Genomic DNA, 26,162 nt, shown 5'->3' with positions numbered 1-26,162 from the left:
GGGAGAGAGAGAGAGAGAGAGAGAGAGAGAGAGAGAGAGAGAAGGAACTGGGGCTCACCGAAAGCGGGGCTCTATTCCCCACCATGAACCCATCAGGAAATCCTGTTAGACTGACCTTCAATCCAACCTGTTCTCTCCACTACTCTGATCCAAGTCACCTTCCCTCTTGCCTGAATCTTGCCTGAATGATTCTATCTTTGCCTCTCCTCAGTTTATTCCTACCACAGCAGCCAGACTGCTCCTTTTGGAACATCAGTCAGATCATATCACTCCTGTACTCAAACCCTCTAATGACTGCTCACTGCACTCTGAGTTAAAGCCAAAGTCCTCACCATGGCTGCCAGGGCAGACCCCCTATGTTCCCCATTACTTCTCTAGGCTTATCTCTTGCCCCTCTCCCTTGTTCACCCTATTCCAGCCACACCAGCCTCCCCGCCAGACACACTCCTGCCTCAGGGACTTTGCAGTGCTATTCCACTTAAGTGAATCACTCCTTCCCCATATATTCATGTTGCTGGTCCTCCCACCTACTTTAAATTTTCACTCAAAAATCACCTTCTCAGTGAGTCTGCCCCTATCACTCGATTTCCCCTGCTCAATTTTTCTGTACACCAGTTGTCTCCTACAAACTATATAATTTATTTGTATGCTGTATTTGTCTGTCTCCTTCTGCCAAGAGGTAAACTCAATGAGGGCAAAGATTTTTGTCTCACTCTTCACTGCTGCATTTTCAGCACTGAGAAAAGTACCTGGCACAAAGTATGCACTCAATAATAAATACTTACTGAATGAACAGACCCACTCTCTTTGCAGACTGAACCACAGTGAAAAAAAAAGGTTCTATTCTACTTGACACACTATAAAAGTAACAGAAACTAAAGCTCATTCTGAGAAGAACAAACTAGAACACAAGCCCCTAAGAGACAGCTAAAGGAGTAAGAATGAAAAGAAATGTCACATGGGAAAGGGAGTATATTACATTAGTTCTGTAAGATTCCAAAGGGTACAAGTTTAACCAGCATGAGAAAGCTACAAGGAAACACTTTATAATTCCTTGTAAAGGTCAGTGTAGTCAAGAGGTAAAGTGATCTATCACAGGAGAAAATTCAATTCCTCTAGATCAAAGGGAGTAAGCTTAACTGGAAACACCACTTTGCTGAGGAAACCCAGGCCCAGGCTACAGGGCTAGACTGTGTGGTTGTTGAAGTACTGTCCACTCGATAGGGTAGCAGAGTCATCGGAGGGGCAGAAATGACGTATTTCATAAAGAGAAAAAAAGTCAACAATTTTTGATAATTAACTGAAAAGAGGTTAAATGAGATAAATGGAACATCAAATGTGGAACAAATGTTTTATCGAGATCAGGGTCGGCATTCCATGGCCAAAACTTAACCACTGCCTGTTTTAGTACAGCCCCAAGTGAAGGACAGTTTTGACATCTTAACAAGGCTAAATGTTAAATACTTATATAAATGCCTACATAATATCCTCCATTTTGCCTCTTGGCCCATAAAGCCCAAAATGTTTATTATCTGATCCTTTAAGAAAGAATTTGGCAATCCTTCATCTAGATAATTGAGGATAAAGAATGTGTCTACGGCGCACTAGAAATATGAGCTCCGTGAAGGTAGGGATGTGTCTTTTTTGTTCTCTGCCATTTCCCTTTTTCCTGGAACAACCGCAATGGCCCAACAAATCTTTACTCAACAAATGAGTAAGTAGGGCAGGCAAACAGAAACCCAGGTGGGAATTCAAAAACAATGTTTAGAAGACTCTAGTTTAATACAGATTTTATTTATATCAAAATTTACAACCTCTTAAGTCTTTACCATGTTATAAAATTCGCAGAGGAAAAACCCAAGATTCTCTCCATAGATATTATAACTGAATTATTATGATTCTTAACATAATGTCATTCCTTTTTCTCTTCAGATGGAATGTTATCAGAGCACCTTAACTATAGTTACTTAAAGAACAAAGCTAGGGGTGACTGGGTAGCTCAGTCGGTTGGTTGAGAATCTGATTTCGGCTCAGGTCATGATCTCACAGTTCATGAGTTCAAGCCCCGCATCAGGCTCTGTGCTGCCAGTGTGGAGCCTGCTTGGGATTCTCTCTCCATCTCCCTCCCTCGCTGTCCCTCCCACACTCTCTCTCTCTCAAAATGAAATACATACATACATACATATATACATACGTACATAACAAAGCTGAATTTAGCCAAACAAGAAAACAGATTAATTTGCTATAATTTGTCCAAGATTATCCCTTTACTTTCCCTATATATTTAAACTGTAACTTAAAAACAAAAATATTTTATACAAAACAGTTCAGAAACAAATCTATAGCATAAAGGGACGATATCTATACTTAGAAAGGTTAACTTGGAAACTTGAATTTCCTTTCAAGTTACAAATACCTCATTAAGTACCAGGAAGATAGTGTGATGTTAGATAATGTTCAGGACACAAATTGGTAAGTGATAAGGTTTCTGCTCGATTAAAAAATTAGATGAAAATACCATAAACTCCTGCACAACCAACAACTAAGTTGTGAGTCGGGTGACAAGTACAGGGATACAGAAAAGTCAAAATAAATAGAATCACTGTGAATGCACTGCTCGGGATCTTCATGGAGACAGAACTCGAGATGGGGTGGGAAAGAACAGGAGATAGGCTAGGAGAGAAAGGGGACCAGGAGAGCAGCACCACGTGTGATGACAAGGGCAGCCTCGAGGAGATGCTGGAGGGCTGGAATGTGAGGAACAATGGGCAGAGTCAAGGCAATCAAAGCTGAGTCCTGAACACCAGGGAAAAGGATTCTCTATCGTGTGAAAAACAAATACTACTGTATTGTCTTCAAAAAGGAGCGAACCAATAAAATCAGAGCTTTCTGATTTATTTACAGTTATGTGCAGGACAGACTGGAGAAGAACTTTATAGGTAGGTAGGCAGAGCAGCTAGGCGGCTATCACTGGAGCCTGTGTGAAGAAATTGGGTCTGGTGTGGGGGAGGTGAGATGAGTAAGAAAGGGGAGAATCATTTGCAGAAAGCAAAAGTAATAGGGTGAGGTCAATATACTGGTGATGGAGATTAAAAAGCAAGAACACATCGAAGATACTTCCAAAGATTTAAGCTGGGAGGTATGACACTGAAAGAATGGGAACTTGAGACTAGGCCTCAATGCTATAAAGGGAATGTGACAGCTTTCATTTTACACAAGTGAAAAACATAGAGCCTCTAAGGAGACTCTGCTCAGTGCAGAGGAAGCATGAGAGACAGCATACCAGAGGAGACACAGGCATGGGGCTCAGCAACGCAGTGGCCAAGTAGGAGGATGGGATCTCTAGATGCAGGTATTGTTCTAGGCCGGAAATTACAATTTCAATTCTATTATCTGGCCAAATCAACTGTATAACCAGTTATTTCAGGACGTAAAGTAAGAATGTTCCAGGTATGTTCTGTCCATACTGTAGAAAACAACCTTGCTGAAGAGTTATATGGTGGTAATAATAATAATAATAATAATAAGCCTCCACAATGACTCAGAGGCTAGAGAATAAGGTTAATCTACATAACAAAGTTAAGGTCCTGACCACAGCACAGAAAGACAAGTGTATTACACAGAGTAAAATGTATTAAATCCCTTTCTGAAGTTAGGGCTGAAATACAGCGGCAGCTCTTCTGCCTCTCTTGTTATGTTTTTAGTTTAGCGGACACTTCTTTAAAATTGAATCATGTCTGTTCCATTCAGAATTTTGTTATTCAAACTGCCAATGAGAACATGATTTTCAAATACCCATAAGGTGATCTTACCATTCTTAGTACTGTCGAAAACAACAACTGAGACATTAGTGGAAGGGTTTTTTGGTTTTGCAACGTTGAATACGTCACTGGCAGAATGAAAAGAAGGATAAAGAGATCGCAGGTCCTTCAGTGTGACGCTGGCTGGCAGGGCTGGGTCCAGGACGAGCATTGGCACCTTAATGCAGTATGTCAACAAACATTCCAACTGCTTCTCGCTGGAAACAAACACCAACATGCTCACAAACGTTCGTGAAAATGTGATCAACACTAAAAAGCTTGTTGGTACTACTGAATTTTGCAGATGTTTTTCTAGATCCATAAAAAAATCATAATTTTTTAATAAACAAAGAATTTTTATCTCAAGAATAGAAAAAGAGAGCAAGTAGGACATAAAATTATTAAACAAGTACAGCTCTCAAGCTTTCAAACTCCTATTAATATGATTGTCACCAACATTTACTAACTCAAAGGTGCACAAGAAACTAAGCATTTCATTACTACCATCTTAAAGATTATTCATAATTCCAGTGAAGCCTATATCATTTGGCAGAGCAGGAATAGATAAATTCTGTTTAATAGAGTATCATCCTACCAGATACAATTTATCAATTCTGATCAGAATACAATAAAGTACATTCGAAAGACACGACACCAATGGAAACAACAGCAAATGTGACAAGGTTCTAATATAAATGTATAAGGTATTTCTATCTAAATGTAAGGAATGCCTAGAATAAACATATTACCTAAATAAACAATGGACAAAACACGGCTAGAGAATTCACAGAGAGAGCTATGACTAGTTAAGCAATATATAAAATTGTCCAACTGCACTAATAAAGAAATGCAAAAAAAAAAAAAAAAAAAAAAGAGTTATCACATTTTGTTTACTAAATTAGCATCGCTCAAAAAATGGACTCAATGTTACTGCAAGTCCAGTAAACCTATCCCTTTCAAACACTGCTGGTGTCACTGCAGATGGGTGTTCCCATTTTCTCTCTGGAGAAGCAATTTCATAGTATATGTGTGTATACTCAGAGCCATAAAAACTTATACATATGCTTCTACCTCAGTAGTTCACTTCCAGGAATCTAGTCCAAGTAGGAGAAGAGAAACAAAACAGGAAAAACAAACCCACATACAGAAAATGCCACAGACCCAAATATAAGATTGCAAACTATTTACAATAGTGAAAATACAGAAGTGCCTAATATTTAGTAAATTATAGTACAGTTACTTTACGGGATATTATACAACAATTAAAGTTGATAAGTAAGAATAAGTAAGAAGCATGAAGATAATTTCTGAACATAGCTGTGTAGATTATATAAAATTTTTAAAGCAGGATACAAAATTGCACAGAGATTACAAATTACAACTATAAATATATGCACAAAAAGGGAATAATAAAATGATCACAGTTGTTGAATGGGGGCCATAGAAGTATCTTCTTTTCACTCCTCTCAATCCTTTGTAACATGGCATCCTTACTTTAAATAATTAAAAATTTTATTTGTCATTTAAAAATAACAGTTTTAACAGTGGTATATTTATAAATAAATATATAGAACATAAAGAAATGATTCAGAAGGTACTTATAAATCTCAAAATTCCTCAGGATCATTTCTATAAAATAACTCTTTTATTTTAAGACTAATGGTTAAGTGAGAAAGTGCCATTAACAGAGATTTCTGCTTGTCAGTGAGGCAGTTTTGTTTTAAGGACCTATCAGAGTCTGGTAGGATTCAAATCACAATAGACACATCTGATTCTTGGCATTGAGCTAAATCCCCTTCCCAAGTCCTTAAATATAAGACATACAACTATGACAGCTTTTAAAAATAAGGAAATATATAATGAACACACAATTGAATGATGGATATAAATCCTATAAATGAAAACACTGGGTGTAAGTTACACATTAAGTGGACCAAGAGAACAGCACACCAAGACAGACTGATGGAAACAGCAGAGCAGAAAAACCTTACATCCAAAAACCTAACCCATCCAGAAACAATAAAGCTTTTATTAGCTACAACCCAAACAAGAGTTCTCAATCAACTATGCCTCTGGCATTACAAGATTTCCCATCTAAAAGAGGCAATTAATTTGGGGGTCTAAAGCTACCAGATGAGGGATTAAACAGGAACAATAAACACAAAATACTGTATATCCAACAAAAAACAAGAACCTGGAAGTTTCACTTCAACTTCTATTCCTAAGAGGAAAATCAAAACACTTACCTCTTCTTGGTTGGTTCTGTTGCGTTCTTCCCAAGGATTTCTCTAATGAAAGCAAATATATTTCATTACATATTCATGAGCTAGTACTAGTCCTAAATGTGAACAAAAGGTAACTAACAACAATGATTTTCTTAGTTACTCCACTGGACTAACTAGTAGGTTAGGAAATACAATGCTTACATCATTTAATATGCATAATAAATTTTAAGTTTCAATGAAATATGCTCAAAAATTATTATCACATACCTCCCATAGTAACCATGAAAGTTGACTTAAGCTTTTACATTTTACTACTAAAACATGGTACCAGGCTGCCAAAGTTATTTTCATGCACTGGGAAGGTATCCTATTCTCTGACACAAAGAGAAAGAGAAAATTTGTTGCAGTGTAACATGGCCAATGACCTGCAACTTCATATTTATGAAGAAATGAATGAAGAAATGAATGGAGAAATGGAGAAATTCTCAGAAAATGCTAAGGAATCAGAGGGGAAGTTATATCAGCCAGATTTCTAGCTCTTAAGGCTCTCCATTCAAGTGCATTGTACCTTTCCCGGATAAAAGAACTAAAATGATCAAAATTCCACATATAAAAAAATTAGCAGTTTCTAATTCCATATTGTATGATTTAACAGTAAAAGGGGTAAAGGGAACATACTTTGTACTGTATTTATCAAATGGAAAAAAGTTAAGTCTGTAGGCCTGTTTTATTTTCAAGGGAATAATGGGTCTTACCATGAAACTTTTTTCCATAATAACACCTTATTTCATGAAGGTATCACACATGGGACCCAGACTAAGTAAGCAAGAACCCGTGGGAGACTCCTTTCCTTTCAGGCCCTCAGAGAGCAAGGCATCACTAGAATAGCACAGTCATAAAATGGCCATCTGACAAAGTGGCTGAGTCCTCACTGGGTACCAAGAAACAAGGGTCAGACACATGGGTGACAAAATCTTGTAATGGCACGAATTTGAGATGCAGGTTTTTGTTTGGATTAGTACTGTGAACATCACCCTACCCTTCTGAAATGCACTGTTACTTGTATTCATAGAACTTTGTGTGTTGTTGTTTCTTTTTAATTCCAATTATTGTTAGTTTTTTTTTTTTAAGTTCTATTTATTTTGGGCGGCGGGGGGGGGGGGGGGGGGGGGGGGGGGGTGAGCATGGGTACATGCAGTGGAGGGGCAGAGAGATACAGAGAATCCCAAGCAGGCTCTGCACTGTCAGTGCGGAACCTGATGTGGGGCTTGATCTCGTGAACCATGAGATAATGATCTGAGCAGAAATCAAGAGTCAGATGCTTAAATGATTGAGCCACCCAAGCACCCCAGAGTGTGTTTTGTTTTTTAAAACTCCATTTTACCTCATTGCTTTCTGCTCCTCCTCCATCTGTTCTCGGACTTGCTGTAGCTCCTTCAGTAGTTCAAGATCTGTGCCATTCACCCAGGTATAAACCACGTCGATTGGCATGGGCAGACAGAGCCTAGGGCAAAGCCACAGGTCCTTCAGCTTACATGCATTTTTCCAATACATTTAGGAATAAGAGTATATAACAGGATTTAAACTCAAAGATTATGAAAAAAAAAATCAATGAAAAGGTAATCTAGCCAACTGTATCACAGACTTGCATGACTTCAAGCTGAAGCTGGGAGACGACTTGTTGAAAAAAAACTTTCTCTGCAAGATTCACGCAGATAATTTCTGCAGTTCTGCATCATTTAATCCTCACAACCACCCTGTAAAGAAGCTGCCATCAGAGAAAAGAAATTAAAAGCAAAACAAAATTACCAAAAAGGAGTTATCCAACAGTCCATAATGAAGACCTAGCCCTATTTAATGCTGCAGTCCTCCTATTCCCTGCTGCCCCAAGCCCAGCCCCTCCCAACCCTCCTCACCCTGCCCTGCATTTTCTTGTCTTCATAGCACTGACCACCTTTCTAACATATTAAATAATTAACTTGTTACCTACACTGGTAATTTTATGTGTCCCTCCCCCAGAATGTAAGCTCCAAGAGGGCAGGAAACCTTCTTGTTTTGTTCCCTAACGTACCCAATCAATTAGAAAAGTGCCCAGCATACAGGCACTCAGTATTTGTTCAATGAGTCCATGATATATGTGAGACACTAGCACAGACCTTCCTGATACTGCTAAAGTTTTTCCTTATTAATCTTTTCCTCAAAATAAGGAGTGAGGCAGGCATCTAATTCTTGAGTATCCCACCTAACCCTCATGTTTGTGTTCTGTTCAGGTTTTAACCCTGCTGAAAGCTCTCTTCCCCTTTCTTTTACCAACTTAACCAATCCTCCCCATCTTTCAGGTCTACTTCAGATCTATAATATAGTAGTTCATTATGACTCATAGGCAGGTGGCATTTCAGCAAAGACGTGAAAGAGAGGAAGCAAGCCATGTGAGTAACTAGGGGAAGAATGGTCCAGAGAATGGGAACACCATGTGCAAATGTTCTGAGGCAGACACCCAACAGGCACAGTCAAGGAACTAGAGGCCAGTGTGTCACAGACAAGGGGAGCAAGAGGAAGAGCATAAGAGAAGATGAGGGTCAAAGAGGAACCAGGGACCCAGAGCTTCACAGGAAATCAGGAATCACCTCATACTCAGGCATATGTGACAGCTGAGCATCTACCAACCCTCCTGTTAATGTTCACCACTGTCTGCAGAATAAAATCTAAACTCCTCCATAATGTGCCCCTTGTGCTCTAGACACTCCAATTGCTTACCCAAGCAGGTAAGACTTGCAAGCTTTTGCACCTTTGAACATGCCTCTCCCACTGTCTAAAATATCCTCCTTCCCCAACTGCCCTCTTCCCTCGCCTCCCACAAAGAGAATGTACTGCTTACCACACAGTTTCCATTGTACTCTGTACTCTAAGGAACTCTTAGCATACTATGTTGTACTAGTTTTTATGCATGTCTATCTTCCACTAGATGGAGTATCTCTAGGGCAGAAATGGTACTATGCATTCTGTGCTCTGCTTCAATTACTTCCTCTCTTTCCCATATCTTCAGACTCTCTCTCCTCACCATAAGTAACAGTACACAAAACCTTCCTCAGCTAGGTTTTTTAATCGCATTTATTATACCAGTGGTTCTCAAATGTTAGCAGGCAACAGAATCACCTTCGGGCTTGTAAAAACAGATAGCTGGGCTCCATCCCCAGAGTTTCTGACTCATTAGGTCTGGAGTGGGGCCTGAGAACTCACATTTCTAACAAGATCCCAGGTAATGCCAATGCTGCCAGTCCAGAAATCTGAGAAATAATGATTTATATGCAGGTTGTAGTTCACATTTTTAAGTTAAAAAAAAAAAAAAAGCTTCCCCCCCCCAAAATGCCAATTCTATATGAGGTCAGTGAGTTTCTCTTGTTCATCACAAGATGCTTAAAAATAGGGCCTGGTACATGAATGGGATTTAACATATACTCATTGGCTAAATTAAAACTCTAAGTTCATTCCCTCAACATATAAATCAGTCTTTTGTGGAAGGAAGGAAGGAAGGAAGGAAGGAAGGAAGGAAGGTCGGTCTTGTATTCCCACATCTAAATTATCCAAGGTCATCTCACTCTCAATTTCTCAGACTAAAAATTAATTTGAAAAAACTGCTTAGATGACATATTTTTTAAACTTTTTTTTTTTTTAAAGAATTGCACTTTGCAAAGCTATCCTGTAAAAGTAATCACCTGCTATTAAAGATCTTTTAATAGAATCAAGAGATATCCATACATGTTCATTTGGGGAAATAATTAAGTATAAAATGGATTCATGTACTAGCTCTTCTAATAAGTTTGTATTACAAGATCAATTTAATTCTCTGGTGTTAAACTAACAAACTAAGGAGATCGTGTGATCTGCCCCAGGTCAGTGAGTCAGTTGTTTTTCTACTATTAGACATGGCCACAATGAGTTTGAGTCTTTATTTCTGACCACAAGACCACTATATCTAAGTTTCCAGATGAAAGAAAGCCTTTATCTTAGAGTTGAAGACTAAATAAGTCACCTGTGACTCAGAACCAAAGCCATGGTGACAGTAATACAGCTTTTATTTTAATCAGTTTGGTTTAAGTGAATACACAGGCACTATGACATGTAAAGGATACTACGAATGTAGTCCTTTGGTTCTACATTCTATAAAGTAGGTATGAAAACTCAGAACTTAAATGGTATCTTAGTGCCAAAGAGTTGGAAGAGATTTTACACTTAATCTAATACCTACATTTTAGAGATGACAAGACTAGGCCCAGACTGACTTAATGCCTTATAATTAGTAGTAGATAATTTACATATTCACTTGTTACTGACATATAGAATAGACCTTTCTTTTAAAAGGGGCACCTGGGTCGCTCAGTCGGTTAAGCATCCACTTTGGCTCAGGTCATGATTTTGCAGTTCATGAGTTCCAAGACCCACACTAGGCTCACTGTTGTCAGTGCAGAGACCTGCTTTAGATCCTGTCTCCCTCTCTCTCTGCCCCTTCCCCACTCATACTCTCTCTCTCAAAAATAAACATTAAAAAAAATTTTTTTTCAAATAACATTAAAAAGACTTGCAGAGAAACTGGCAAAATGATGAAAACTCCCTATAAACATTATGGTATTTTAAAATGTATTAGAACATGTGATATGTTATATATGATCTATTTACTTGTCATCTTCAAAATTAGGCAATTTTGAAATATCCTTATATAAAAACCAAACTATATTTTAATGCAATCTAAAATTAGGAGGAGAAATATTTAACACCCATACACAAAATTTTTCAGAAAGAGAACAAGAATGGTTGATTAAAACCGCTGACCTCAATATCTGGATTTTCTAAAGCTACTTTTCCTTCTAAAATTTGGATGCTCCTTCAGGGCAGGGATTCATGCAACTGCACCATCAGCACCTAGCACAGCATAAAGCACAGTAGGTTGATAAATATTTGATTTTAAAAAGACAATCCATTTTGAGCTTTTCTTAGGAAAATCAGCTAAAATGAAAATGAAGAAGTAGGAAAATTGTATTTCATCAAGAATCTGTAGTATTCTCCGTAGTCACCAGACCTGCAGCTTCGGTACCACCAGTGAACTTGTTAGAAATGGAAATTCTGTGAGCGCCTGTGAGACCTCCAGACGCAGAAGCTCTGGGGGTGGGGGAAACTGTATCTTCTCAAGCCTTCCATGGCATTCTGCTGCACACTAAGGTTTTAAGAACTGCTATGTGAGAGAAATGGTTCTCTACCAACTTTTTACTCTCCAGACCCTTTACACTTAAAAATTAAGGATCCCCAAAAACTTTTGTTTATAGATTGTAACTATTCACATTTGCCATATTTGAAAATGAAACACTATAAAAATACTTAATTCATCTTAAAATGTTAACATGAATAACTTTTTTAATGAAAATAATACTCTCCCAAACAATAAAAAAAAACAGTGAGAAGAGAGGCATTGTTTCACTTTTCTGCCAATCTCTTTAATGACTTAGTAGAAAAGAACAAGCACCTTGGATCTTCTGTCTGCAATCTGTTCCCACGTGTTGTTTTGGCTGAAGTGTATAAAGAAAACCCAGGCTCACACAGATAATGTAGCTGGAAAGGGGAGTTGTATTTTAATAGCCTTTTCAGGTAACAGCAGGTTTTCTTCTTTGATCCTACCAAAATAAGTGGTAGCTGCTTAAAAATTCGTTGCAGTGTGGAATGTGAAGCCACATTAAAGAACTTTTTGTGCTTTCACACCAAAATCCATTGGTCTTTCTTACACTTTGAATGACTTTTTTACCCATGCAAGATTTTGTAAACACCTGTAAGGATCCTGTAACAATGTATCGGTTATCTGGAAAATAACAGCTTACTGAGTTATACACATCTGCCAAATGGTGACATATTTCCTTAATTTTCCTATATAATATTAATGAATGTGATTTTTGTGGACAATGCCACATATCTATCTAATCAGAGAAGTCTTTATGATATGTGAACTGTTAAGCTCACAGTGATAGAAACAAGTTTTCCCAAATTCTAATTTACATTTGAAAGCTCAAATTTTATCATTGGCAACGGATACTAATTGGCAACGGATACTATTATTCATTTTCCTTTAAGAGACAGAATTGCTTTATTCACTGTCAAGAAAACATCTGTCAAATGACCATTGTGAGTAATCACACTGTCATCTGTCCTTTCAAGTTATGACAGTGGTGTCCCATGAAACAGAAGGGCTGGTCTAGGTTGCAACTCAACCACACCAGGGTTTCCTCAAGACAATCACCATACGGTCAGGTGCACTTCATCACACGGAACATTAAAAAGATGTATGGCCAAAGGGTCAAGATATAACCAAATGAATAACTTTTAGTGCTTCAACAAGAACATTTTTAAGTGAAACTAACCTTTATCTGACCCCTGCAAATATAGGGTGGTGAAGAATACAGTGATTCATGCTAAGGTCTGGCGATCTTACCCAGCACTGCTTTTACACCACCAGTGCAAATGTCAGCACAGTACAAAAGGCAAGTAACACCTTAGAACTCTTATAAAAAGTAGTTTGGATTTTGCAGAACCCTAGAGTCTTTGAAAACTATCTTTAAGAGATCCTAAGAGAAAAGCCTCGAGTTTCCCTACTTCACTAATTACTTGCTTACAAGCCATTCTCCCTACCACACTATGAAATTCTTTACCACAGATAGTTATATATCAGTGTCTAAAACAGAGTAAGGCTTAAAGATTCCTTTTCTGTTAAAGGAGCAAATTAAGGGATGTCATTCACACATAGGGCACTGAGCAAAGAGTAAAGCTTTAGTCAATTCAAAGAATCTCATAGCCCTTCCTCCCTAAGATGGTCAGGACTATAACAGTGCACACATCTAATTAGCACACTAATTTAAAAAAAACACTTATTTGACAGAAACCACATAGGGACTCATAAAAAGTGAACAGAGGGACAAGGAAGTACTTCTAAGCAGGGAGCAAGGGCTCCAGAGGAATTGGTGATGCAGTCTACAGATCCTCAGATAACTCTGAAGGTGAGCCAACCGACATCAAATGTAGTTATTTGCAGTTTCGTTAGGTTTTCCGGTTCAGTGAGAGCAGAGGGAAAGATTTATGAGAACTATCCTCAGGGGAAAATGGACCGTGAGGATCCAGGGAGGTTTGTGGTTATGGCCTCTGACATTTAGACTCTGGTCTAATGAGGTTAACTACCCCTGTTAGCTACCCCACATTTGTTCTGGTCACCTACTCCTCTTAGCCCCATAACGACTGGCTATGCACCATTACAATGGAAAAGAGTCAATAGATACTGCATAAAATGAATAAAAAAGGAGAGAACTCCACTTATTGTTTTAAAGTTAGAATGATGATTACCAAAACAATCATTAACAAAAATTTGTTAACAGGGGCACCTGGGTGGCTTAGTCAGTTGAACATCCGACTCTTGATCTCATGGTTTGTGAGATCAAGCCCTGTGTCGGGCTCTGTGCTGACAGCATGAAACCTGCTTAAGATTCTCTCTCTGTCTCTCTCTCTCTCTCTCTGCCCCTTCCCCACTTTCTCTCTCTCAAAATGAATAAATAAACTTAAAAAAATCATTAACAACGGTTCCTCTGGATGAGGGGAAATTCAAAATGGAACAGAGAGGCTTAACTTTTTATTTTTATGTACTGTTTGAACTGTTTTCAACCACAGACATAAACTGCTTTTACGATATAAAACAACTTAAGCACTAATTTTATAGACAAAAACCAGAAAGAGCCTGTGCAAATCATTTTAGCTGCAGGAAGGGAAGGAAGATGTGGGGAAAGATTGAGTCCACTCTGAGGTCTGTCTTATGAAGGAGGAAAAAAATCTTGAAGGAAAAGGTTGAAGACAGCATCTAAGAGTGGCTGCACCAGGAAGCTTGGCCTTAAAGAGAAAAAGACCCAACCTGTAAGGCTTGCTCCTCCTCACAGTGAGGCAGCAAGATATGGTGACCACAGGGGTAGGTAGGGGGTCAATTCCAGTGGCTTCCACAGAATGGCTCTGGTTAACAGAGTGAAGTCAACAAGAATATGGGCCAGAGCTTGGAACAGAAGACTACTGGCCAGAGTAGCCAGCTAGTTTCCTCATCCTGCAGACAGATTGAATTACCTTTACCTCATAGAACTAGGGCAATAATAAAATGAGATCGTGTAACTCAAAGTACTCAATAAACCGCAAGGCAGGATTACTCTTTGGGAATCAGATTTTTCAACCATAAAATGTGAGGACAGACTACAAGGTTCCTTCAGATAGGAGTAGCCTTGAATAAGTTAAACCACATCTACACTTGGAAAGACCCCCCCCCCCCGCCTTTAACCTGAACTGTTACATTTAAAGCAAGAGTGAAATCGTGATTCATCCTCTAAGTCCAAAGAAGCTACTCTCCAAAACTGATTTCTTCTTACCGATTCTGAAAGGACTTTCCAGCAATATTGTCTCTGTAGGAATCAAACAAAACATGGTACTGATCTCGGCTCCATTCCAGAACCACCTAGGAAAAAAAAAAAAAAAAAAAAGAATGTTTTCTCTGCATCAAATACTAAGAGTATATAACTTTCATTTCATTTCAATTTCATTAAAAATCACTAAAGGAACAGGTAAAGCAATTAAAATTCATCCATTCACCCAATGCCAACTCATGTATACCAGACACTGTGGTCGACCCAGATAAAAAAGCTACGCAGATATATATATAAAGTTATACAGATATATAAATAAAAGCTATAGTTACTGGCCTGTGGAAAGGGGAGGGAAATCAAAGAGATTTAAAAGGATGCAATATGAGAACTGGGTCTTCAAGAATGAGTTCACCAGGTAGGGAGAAAAGGACAGCATCACAAGAGCAGGTTCCGAGGCTGAGAAGCAGCAAGGATGAGTTGTTTCAGGGCAATGGTGCAGTTGGCTTTGGCTGCAGCAAAGTGCAGTAAGTGGAGAGAATGGGGCTGAGAAGGGAAATCAGGCCTTGACTGTGTTGTGCCCTGTGTGCCATGGGAAGCAGAGGCACTGAAGGATTTTCAAGCAAGCGACACGATCCATCCAAAACTTTGGAGACTCTCCTCAGAGCACAGAGCAAAGCTAAAACAGAAGAAACTGACAAGATATGAAGCCTTACTATCTGTGAAGTTTCAGCTGATGACCTTGACGAAGAGTTCAGGAGAGAGCGGAAGTCTTTAGATCGGAGCTCCCTCACGTCTGCACTTGAAATCTAGAAGCCAACCCAATGTGCCCCATTTCTTCTTCATTCCCTTCACCACAAAGGAAGCGTCCTTCCTCCTTGCAAACATCACACCTCTGTCCACTTGCTCTGGATCTCATCAACTCATCTTAAGACCTTGCCTGCTCTCTCTTTTCCTCTCAACTGGCTTATTCCCATCAGCATATTCCAGTAATCTCAGGAAAACCTTCCCTTCACTCCACACGCTCTGCCAGCTGGTCCCTCTGTTCCAAATTCTTTCAAGGGCAAATGTCTTTAGAAAGTCACCTCCTAGGCTCTATTCACCCTTTAGCCTATTCCAATATCACTTCTGCCCTCGCCACATCAGTGGTCTTACCAATGCCTCCATGTTGTCGAATCCAGTGACATTTTTTGCCATTTCTATCTTAGTTGGTAGTGGCTGCCCAGTTCCTCCTTATTGAACCACTTGGTTTTCCTCCCATCACTCTGGTGACTCCTTTTCAGTCTCCTTTGCCAGGTCATCTTCTTCTATCTGACCTTCAAGTGTGTCCTCTCACTCTATTCCTCTTCCTGGAATGTCCTCCTTTCTGCGAAGGCTTCTTCTGGCTTCCTTCCCACACTACAAATCCTAGGATGTGTGGCCCTGCTACACTCACATGACTACGGGGGAGCCCAGTCATTTAGATTCCATTCCAGCCAGCAGAGAGGAGAGATAGGGAATGAAATGCCCTTCCATTAAAGAAACTTCTTGGAAGGGGCACCTACCACTTCTGTTTTCACTGGCCAGAATGCAGTCACATGGCTACAGGAAAGACCTGTATGTGGCTACAGGAAAGACCTTGTGAACCCATGTGCCCAACTACAACTGAACATTTCTTTGCATGGTATTCAGGCTTTCAGCATCTGGCCTCTGCCTATCTTTATAGACTTACGTCACTGGGCTGTTTCATAAACACCATAAATACAACAAATAACCCTCCCATCACTCAAGGTACTGATTTAAAAACTTAGGGTCTAATGTGCCTTGTACTGGGTTTACAAAAAGAAATAAGGTAAGTTCCTTGACTTCAAGAAACTATAGCCAGTGCTTGATAGAAACGTTTATTGCTGGCTACAAGTGCACTGAAGGAAGACACTTAAGACTTCCCTGAAGAAGCAATGTTAACAGTCTTAAAGGATGAACAGGAGTCTGACGGCAGTTCAGCTGGGGGACAGGGAGTATGTTACAGGGATCTGCTACCAGACTGAATGGGGCAGTGAAGAAGAAGAGAAGCAAAGGTGATTGCCAGGTTTCCAGTATTTCTACTATGAGTGACTGAAGAGACAATGGGACCACTAAATGACATGGGAGGAACAGGTATAGTGGGGATGAGAGCTGGTAGGATTCCCATTTTAGTCATGGCAGATTTGAAGCCGTATGTGCATACAACTGGCCTCTCCAACTGGACTGGAAATTCCAAGAGGCGGGGCAATGAGCTCTACTTTAGTATCATACATAGCACCAAACTATATAGCAGGCATATAGCTATAAAATGGCATCTTCCTTGCTAAATATAGAATACATATCTATTTTTAATAATATGATTGTATTGATTTGGATCAACTAATTGAGCTCAAACTGAGATGACTCTCCATCAATATCCCTATGTAGTTGCAAAAGGACAACCAGTATATCTATTATTTTTATAAAACAAACCACAAAAAATGAAGCTCAGTATCATTCCTCTTGGCTAGCAGGGCTACCTAGAAGATGGGAAGATAATATCAGAGAAAGCACACTTCACAAATGGCTGAAAAATTCTGACACGCTATGTGTTGACACAACGTGCCTTCCTTCATCAGATAAATTAATCTCACCATCTCCAAACCACTTTGGTGTATTAGAAAGAACAGCAGCAGCAAAAGGTCCTTATCTAATACACTGAGGAATGCTCCTATCAGCCCAGAGTTCTGCACACTATGCTCTCAGGGGAGATAGTAGGAATGCTGGGTTATGACTCGGGGGGTACAGGGTTTCATCCCAATTCTGTCACTTTTATGAGACCTTAAGCAAGTTCTCTGATCTGTTTAGGCTGTTTCTTCATCTCTTTTACATTTTGTGAAGTGGGTCTGACCAAACCATCCTTGAAATACCTTCCAGCCCTAAGAACATATGACAGAAGGAGGCACAGGGCTGTGTGACTGCAGTGTGACTGGCACGGTTTTTTCCCTGCACCCACAGGTCAACACCACTGGGACACTATGTCTCTTCTCTTCCTGTCTTCGGTCTCCTCTAGGTCTTTGGTCCCAGGACCTAACCATCAACATTGAAACCGGATTCTCTTCCATCTTAACCATTTCCCTTTTCTGCTTAATCCCAACCATCAACTACACTCTATTATGGAAATCTTGCCAAATTCTTTAAGTGAATGAGTAATGTGCTAATGGGGGATCAAAAAGGAGCCTTGTAAAATGAAATAAAAATCATCTAAGGGCTAGCATCAGATCATTTTCTTACACTATCAAGGATGGAAAAGAGTAGAAATTTGAATGGGCAATTACCAAATTATTTATTGTGGGGTAAGCTGTACAAATATAAACACCTTTCAAACAACAAAGAAGCCAAAACAGACTTAAGCTTGCAATCAGAACTTGTTTTCAGCCATTATTAGCAATAAACAAAAGACCAGAGGAAAAGGCTGGAGAAACACTATACTGTAAAATCAAGTCCAGTTTCGTCCACAAAGCTTCCCTATATTTAGCCCAACCTGAATGCTTCCTTCTCAGAACTTTAACATTTGTCTCAACCGCTTACTTGGAAATCAATTACTCACTGCCCTTAGCATTGCTTGCCTTAGAATCCCTTAGCTTTTTTGTTATTTACCAACCCCCTCAAGGTAGCATCTTATCAGATCAATGGAGTTGGAAACCGCTTGAGGGTAAAGAACTACTTACAATTCTACTTATCAATTCATACCCAGCACAATTCATTATATACCATCTTTTTGTTCTTAAGTATTATCTGATTACAACAGGAGTGGCAGAAGACTGGATTTGGGGATAGGGGACACGGCCAGGGGAAGACCCTTCCAGTTCTTCTATTTAGTAGCCGTGTAACCTTGGGTGCTCAATTTCCTCAACTATGAACCAAGTACAAAGTGTATTTCATCAGTCTGCTGTGTCGCTGTAGGAGAACAGTGCTTCTCAAATGACGTGTGTAAACAAAAGGCATGAGGAAGGTACCAGGCATGTTAGAAATCTTGGGTAAAAAAAGCGTATCTTCCTGAACCATCATTTTTATAATGGTAAGACATTTAAAATATTGTATTGATAGTAATGCAAACATTTTATGGAGGAAATTGATGTGATTTTTACAGACAAAATGTTGGCCTTCAAAAAATTTCCTACTTAGCGTTTTGAGCAATCCCCACGTCCCCCACCCCCCAAATCTCCTCTCTACACTATTTTCTTCAGAGTATTTACTTTTTTCTGCTATTAAAAGTAGTTTGTTGTAAAAGTTAAGACACAAGGAACTAAAATAATATTTATTAAAATACTATATGAGCTCTGAAATACCATAAAAACAATGTATTATTAATAAAGTATTGTAAAAAATCATCTAAAGGTAGTTTCTTCTACTAGCTTACAATATTTATTACTTTTAAGACTCTATTTTAATAATCCTGGCATTCAAGGTATTCAAGATCAATTGTTGATCATTTTTCACAAATTGCAGCCAAGATTAGTCTTAACGATCACTGAGAAAGGGCACCTTCATGCGTTCACCAAGCACCATAATGCCAGGTGCTCCTCCCCACTGAATCCCTGCAACAAGGTACAGTAAGGTAGGCACTTCAATGGCTCATTTTCCAAAGAGAAGCTCCAGGCCACACAGCAATGTATGATGGGGCTGAGACGTGAATCAATCCAAGTCTGGAGTCCATGATCCTGTTTAGCTTTGCCCAGGCTCTCTCAGCCTCACCAGGCTGCCTCCTCTGTTGCTTACTTACACAGAGCTAGCTTTGTCAAACACACATTTATAAATGTGGTCATTCAACCAGTTCTGAAACTGGTATGTTTACCATCCTTAATTCAACGACCCAAATCTGTTTCCCATGCGTGTTTCTAAATGACCACAGTCACATAATAAATTTATGTTTTTCCCCAGGGTTTTTAGAATATCTAACAGTCCTTTAACTGGCGTGTACACACAAATACTAAAATTTTTAGATGATGAACTTTTTATTTTTATTTATTATTTTTTAATGTTTATTTATTTTTGAGAGAGAGACAGAGAGAGCAAGCAAGGGAGAGGCAGAAAAAGAGAGAGAGATGGAGACACAGAATCCGAAGCAGGCTCCAGGCTCTGAGCTGTCAGCACAGAGCCCCAACACGGGGTTCGAACTCACGAACCGTAAGATCATGACCTGAGCCGAAGTCAGACGCCTGACCGACTGAGCCACCCAGGCGCCCCAACTTTTTAGAGTTATAAAACTGATGCGTGCTTTGGTTGAAGATTTTTGTCACCACAGAACAAGTTCAAATGCATGCCTGTGGTGGAATAATAGTTAATGAGACATAAACTCCATAATCTTTTGTATCAGAGGAATTCCCCAGTTAAGGAAAACAGGAAGGTTATTATCCAGAAGAGAACTGGCATACAGTGCAATGATCATAAGATTTATATCAGACACATGAGTTTAAATCTGACACTTATCAATAAATGATCTAGGGCATTTGTCTACTCTCAATTTCTTCTTTTGTACAATGAGGGAATTAATGCCACCTATTTCACATGATCTGATGAGTAAATGAGATGTGCAGATCATACAGGGCTATACAACACCTCCACGCAAATTGTTCACCAGTTCTTGCTGCAATATAATTTACCTGTTTAAATATCTGTGTAAACTTCTGTGAGCAACTCAAAGCCACGAACTTGATCTCTTTATAATTTTTTTCACAGAACCCTGCTCAGTGCCTCACATAAAACCAATAAACATTCTGGAATGAATAAGTATGGCTACTAGTTTTACAAGGCAAACATCCTAGAACAGTTTACATGACATGGTGTCACTCCAGGACTTTCTGCTTTCAGATTTCATTCCAGGATACTCAAGGTAAAAGCTAAAGGCTAGAGTTAATAAAGAGACAACACTAGGCTAGGTACACAAGGGTATAAAACTCTCTGTAAAAGCAAATATCCCTTCCTCAATTTTTCAAGCATAGAAATGTGACCTGTTACTCTGTAAAACTTAAAATGTAGGGGCTCTCCAACCTCAAGCAGTAAGAACCCTTTGTAACACTGACAGAGCTTTTCACATATCAATAATGATACTAGAAGTTTATAATATTCTAAAAAAAGAAGTTTATAATATTCCTGGATTACATGTTCTTCATAGTTTCTGAAAAAAATTTATTTTTGTTCATTAAAAGGTAGTAAAAGAGAGACAAGATATTCTAAGTTTTATCTTTTCTACTAACCCTCCTCTCCTCCTTGATAGCAATCAGGAAGTCAACCTGCTCATCACCATTCCGACTGCTATGAGAAAATACTACAGACTGGGTAGCTTGTAAACAACAGAAAGGTATTGCTCACAATTCTGGAGACTGGGAAGACTAGGATCAAGGCACCAGCAGACTGGGTGTCTGGTGAGAGCCTGCTTCCGGGTTCACAGACTGCCTTCTCCTTGTGTCACCTTCCATGGCAAGAGGGGTGAGGAAGTTCTCTGAGGTCTCTTTATAAGAGGATTAATGTCCACCCTCATGACCTCCCCACCACCCACTGTTAAAGGCCCCTCCTGCTAATACTATCACATTGAAGATAAGGCTTCAACAGTATAAATTTTGGAAGGACACAACCACTCAGTCTATAGCATTTCCCAATGCAAAGTGACTAAATTAAAAGATTAACCCATTTCTTATCAGGAGTTGAATGGTTGTTAAAACTGGGTGACTTCTCCCATTTCACACAGAGGAAATGACCCACACCCAAGACGTATGACCATTATCTACTCAAACATTAATTAAACTCAAGAACACTTTTCTAGACCATTTCTACATTCTTTGAATCCTTCACAGAATTAGACACACAACAAATATTTGTTACACATTTTAAGGAGCACAAGATAGAAATCAGGCCTCTGACCTCAAAGAGTTGACATCCCTGTTAAGGACTAATACTTACATGAAATGATTTAGAAATATTTACTTATAAATAAATAACATTTAGGAATATTTCAGCTTTTAAATGAGTACAGATTAAAACAGATTACTGTCAGGGAAAATGATAACCAAAGACAGGGTTAATCATGGCAACTTAACAAAATCTCCTTTTCCTAGGAGCAAAAACTGAGATTTTTAAGGAAATGAAGGAGCAGACAGAAAAGGAGGACTGTTTGCCACAGGGATAGGAAGGTGGGCAACATCATGGAAGAAACCATATTAAAAGGCAGAATTAAAAATGTTAAACCTTTTGATAGTAGTTCACTGTAAAAATTTATATCTAAAGGGGAAAAAAAACCCTCCTACAACCACACTTAAATAAAATGAAAGAAAAAAAAAACCCTACCAAAGAGACTTTCAAAATGTATTCAAACTGACTTTCTGGGATATACGTAGGTTTACTTGTTTTACTGGTCAGAGTTTATAGAGTCACAGAATTGTATAGGATGGACTTTAAATCCAGTGCTCTACTCTGCAGCCAGTGTGTGAATCTCTGCTATAATGTCCTGGCAAACAGTTATTCTACCTATGAGTTTAGACCTGCACTGCCCAAAACCGTATGCACTAGCCACATATGGTTAATTTAAATTAAGACTAAATAAAATTAAATAAAAAGTTCAGTAACTTAGTCACACCAGCCACATTTCAAGCCCTCATTGGGTTAGTGGCTACCATATGGGACAGCTCAGAATTATAGAATACTTCCATCATGCACAAAGTTCTATTGGACAGTGTTGTGGCCATTCAATCCTTAAACAAGAGTCACACAAGAAGGCCCCAGTTTTGTGATTTTAGACAAGTCACTGAAACCTCTTTCAGTGCCAAATGTAAAATTTAAGTAATACCTTATTCTATAAGGGGTTGTTGCAAAAAACAAGTGAACAGATGTATATCTATATATTCTGACAACTACAAAGTACTATAGGAAATATATTAAGACTATGAAAACACATTGAATTTATTTACTCCCTCAAAGGGCTTAAGTCTGCTGGGGAGACAAATATGATACAAATAATTGTAATATATCACATGAAAAATGTAACCAAAATATGATTGAAAGTATAGTCGAACCTGGTAAACATTTCCATTATAACTATTAAACCAGCGGCACCTGGGTGGGTGCGGCTCAGTCGGTTAAGCATCTGACTTAGGCTCAGGTCATGATCTCACGGTTCTTGAGTTTGAGCCCCATGTCAGGCTCTGTGCTGACAGCTCAGAGCCTGGAGCCTGCTTTGGATTCTGTGTCTCCCTCTCTCTCTGCCCCTCTCTCCCTCCTTCTCTCTTTCTCTTTCTCAAAAATAAACACTAAAAAATTTTTTAAGAAAATCTATTAAACCAGAATCCCAAACTCATCAAATTAAGGTTTCTTTTTTTACTTTTTTTGGCAAAATTAAATAAAATTTTAATTTATATTAAAAAGTTTAGTAAAATGAGTAGTTTCACAAAGTATCTGCTTGTGATAATTACTGCACTCGCTTCCATCAACAAACAAATTTTATCTCATACTATTAGCTAGTTATAAACATTTTTAAAAACGTGACAAGAAGAGATCTCTTTTTATGAGTCTGAAGTACAGAAAAGTCATAAATAAGTTGAAAAGTATGTCATATATTTTTAAACAGCTGCAAGGCCATTTTAAAAACTGCTCCCTTCACGAGAGGCAATTAGCATCATGTATCAAAGGACCAAACAAAATGTCTTCTGTTCTGGCTAACGCCACTTCTAGATATACATGCCAAGAAAATCATCATAGATGTACCTAAAGACCTGAATAAATATGACAATGGCCATTATTACTTAAAAAATAAAACCTGGACACAGTAGTTTAACACTTAAACATAGGTAATCAGGAAAATAAATTATGGTACAGTCATACAAATATTATAAAGCTATTAAAAATCATATTTTCAAATAATTATAAAAATTAGTAACTTAATTCAGTCAATAAATACTATGTGGTACCATTCTAGACTCTGAGGACATAGCCATGGCCAAAACAAAGCAAACAACCTCATCAAAGGATAAAATGTTTGATAAAATATCATGTGAAAAAGCAACAATCAAAACTAATCAATCTGAAGCATGATTTCAGCAAAATGGCAGAGTAAGCAAATCCAATCTCCCCCCTACCCCCGAAACACTGAAAAACAAGCAGACGTTGCCAGGACGAGTAAAGAAATATTATATGAAATGTCCATGATATAAAATATTCAGAACAGGCAAATCCATACAGACAGAAATCAGAGGTTACCAGGTCCCTATTACTGCTTAATAGTTACAGAGTTTGTTAGGGGTGACGAAAAAGTTTTGGAAATAGATAGTGGTGATGATTGCACAACAATGAAAATGTAATTAATGCCACTGAGTTGTACACTTAAAAACCGTTAAAATGGTAAATGTTGTTATTTGTGTTTTGCGACAATAATTCAAAAGAAGAACAGTCACTACAATACTCCCTACAAGAGTAATAAAGGAATGTTATGAATAACCCTAAGACTACAGGTCTGACAACTTAACTGAAATGGACCAATTCCTTGAAAGACACAATCTACCAAAGCTCAAACAAGAAACAGATAACGTGAATAGGCATATACCTATAAAAGAATATGACTCAATAATTAATAACTTTCCAAAACAAAGCACCAGGCCCAAAGAGGTTCACAAGTGATTTCTACCAAACACTTAAGGAAGAAATTATCCCAATTCTCTACAATCTTTTCCAGAGAACAGAAGGAGAGGGAACACTTCCTAACTCATCCTATGAAGAAAAATATTACAAATAATATTTCTCATGAACATAGATATAAAAATCCTCAATAAAATACTATCAAATCAAACCCAACAATGTACAGAAAGAATTATATACCACAACCAAATGGGATATATTCTAGATATGAATTTTTGAATCCTCGTTCAACATTCTAAAATAGTTAATGTAACCCATCACATCGATAGGCAAAAGAAAAATCATATGATCATAATAGGCGCAGAAAAAAGCATTTGACAAAACCCAATACCTATTTTTGATTTAAAAAAATGTCAGCAAATAGATTGAATAGGCATCTTAGGCTCCCCGCCCTGCATCACGAGAGACCCGAGTGGTGGATGGCAGTTGTCACCCTGTCATGGGTAGACAATTCTACCAGTAATGGATTGATTCTGTGTCTCCCTCTCTCTCTGACCCTTCCCCGTTCATGCTGTCTCTCCCTGTCTCAAAAATAAATAAACGTTAAAAAAAAAAAAATTAAAAAAAAAAATGTCAGCAAACTAGGAATAGAGGGAAAATTCTTCAATTTAAAAATAATATTTACAAAAGACCTACAGTTAACATTACACTTGATGGTGAGAAACACAAAGCTTCCCCACTAAGATCAGGAACAAGGCAAGGATATCACCCCTCACCACTGCTTTTCAACAACATATTGAAGTCCTAAATAATGCAATAATGCAAGAAAAGGAAATGAAAGGTATATAGATTGAGAAGGAAGAAGTAAAACTGTCTTTGTTGACAGATGACATGACTGTCTAGAAAATCCTACAGAACTGACCAAAAAAAAAATCTTCTGAAACTAATAAACAATTAGTTACAGGATACAAGGTTGCAGCACACAAAATTAATATACAAAAATCTATTGTTTTCCTATATAACAGCAATGAACTAAATGACATTTTGGGAAAGGCATAACTATATACACAGTTTTAAAAAGTTTTAAAAATCACTGATTGCCAGTGGAGAAGAAAGCAAGCACTAGGCATGGTGCAGGGCAAGGGCATTATCAGGGCAATGAAACTATTCTGTGTGATAGTGAAATGGCAGATACATGATATGACAGTACAACACAAAGAATGAATCCTAATGTAATGGAACCCTAATGTTCAATTTATTTTTAGTTAATAAAAATCTATCGGGGTGCCTGGGTAACTCAGTCAGTTAAGCATCCAAATCTTTCAGTTCAGGTCCTAATCTCACGGTTTGCAGGATTAAGCCCCACGTTGCACTCTGTAGACCACTTGGGATCCTCTCTCTCTCTCAAAATAAATAAATTTTTCAAAATGTATCTATGTTGGTTCATCAATTATAAAAATGCACCACACTGATGCAAAGTGTTAAAAATGGGATAATACGCTGGGGGAGAGGAGGTATGTGGGAAATCTCTGCACTTTTCATGCAATTTTTTCTGTAAACCTAAAGCTGCTATAGAAAATAAATCCTATTGGGGGTGCTTGAATGGCTCAGTCAGTTGGGCATCAGACTTCAGCTCAGGTCATGATCTCACGGTTCCGTGAGTTCCAGCCCCACATGGGGCTCTGTGCTGACGGCTCAGAGCCTGAAGCCTACTTCGGATTCTGTGTCTCCCTCTCTCTCTGCCCTTCCCCTGCTTACGCTCTGTCTCACTCTCAAAAAAAAAAAAAAAAAATTAAAAAAATTAAAAAAAAAAAAGAAAAGAAAACCTATTAAATTATCATGATGTTTAATTTTATGTGTCAATTTGACTAGGCCAGAGGATGTCCAGATATTTGATCAAACATTATTTGGGCATGTCATTGAGGGTGTTTCTGGATAAACTAACATTTGAATGAACAGACTGATTCAAATCAGTTGAATTTTATTTAGGCATCAGTTGAAGGCCTAAATAAAATTAAAAAGCTGAGTAAGAGAAAACTGCTTCTGACCTGTTTTGAGCTGAACGCCAGTCTTTTCCTGCCTTCAGATTCGAACTGAAACAT

General features: G+C 38.4%; 1 protein-coding gene across 1 annotated transcript in view; it reads right to left on the bottom strand.

Moving 5' to 3' along the window:
• Positions 1-8: 8 nt before the first annotated feature.
• LOC125917603 (N-acetylglucosamine-1-phosphotransferase subunits alpha/beta-like) overlaps positions 9-26,162 on the bottom strand; it is a 38,604-nt gene continuing 12,450 nt past the window's right edge. Inside the window, exons 2-5 of the mRNA XM_049623758.1 lie at positions 14,461-14,546; positions 7,410-7,529; positions 6,047-6,088; positions 9-4,018 (exon numbers count right to left, since the gene is read on the bottom strand). Of these exons, the coding sequence (XP_049479715.1) occupies positions 3,721-4,018; positions 6,047-6,088; positions 7,410-7,529; positions 14,461-14,546 (546 nt within the window). The 3' untranslated portion in view covers positions 9-3,720. The remainder of the gene's footprint in view (positions 4,019-6,046; positions 6,089-7,409; positions 7,530-14,460; positions 14,547-26,162) is intronic.

This window comes from Panthera uncia, unplaced genomic scaffold, assembly GCF_023721935.1.
Source record: "Panthera uncia isolate 11264 unplaced genomic scaffold, Puncia_PCG_1.0 HiC_scaffold_208, whole genome shotgun sequence".
Classification (NCBI taxonomy): Eukaryota; Metazoa; Chordata; class Mammalia; order Carnivora; family Felidae; genus Panthera; species Panthera uncia.
This window is presented reverse-complemented; position numbering and strand designations above follow the sequence as displayed.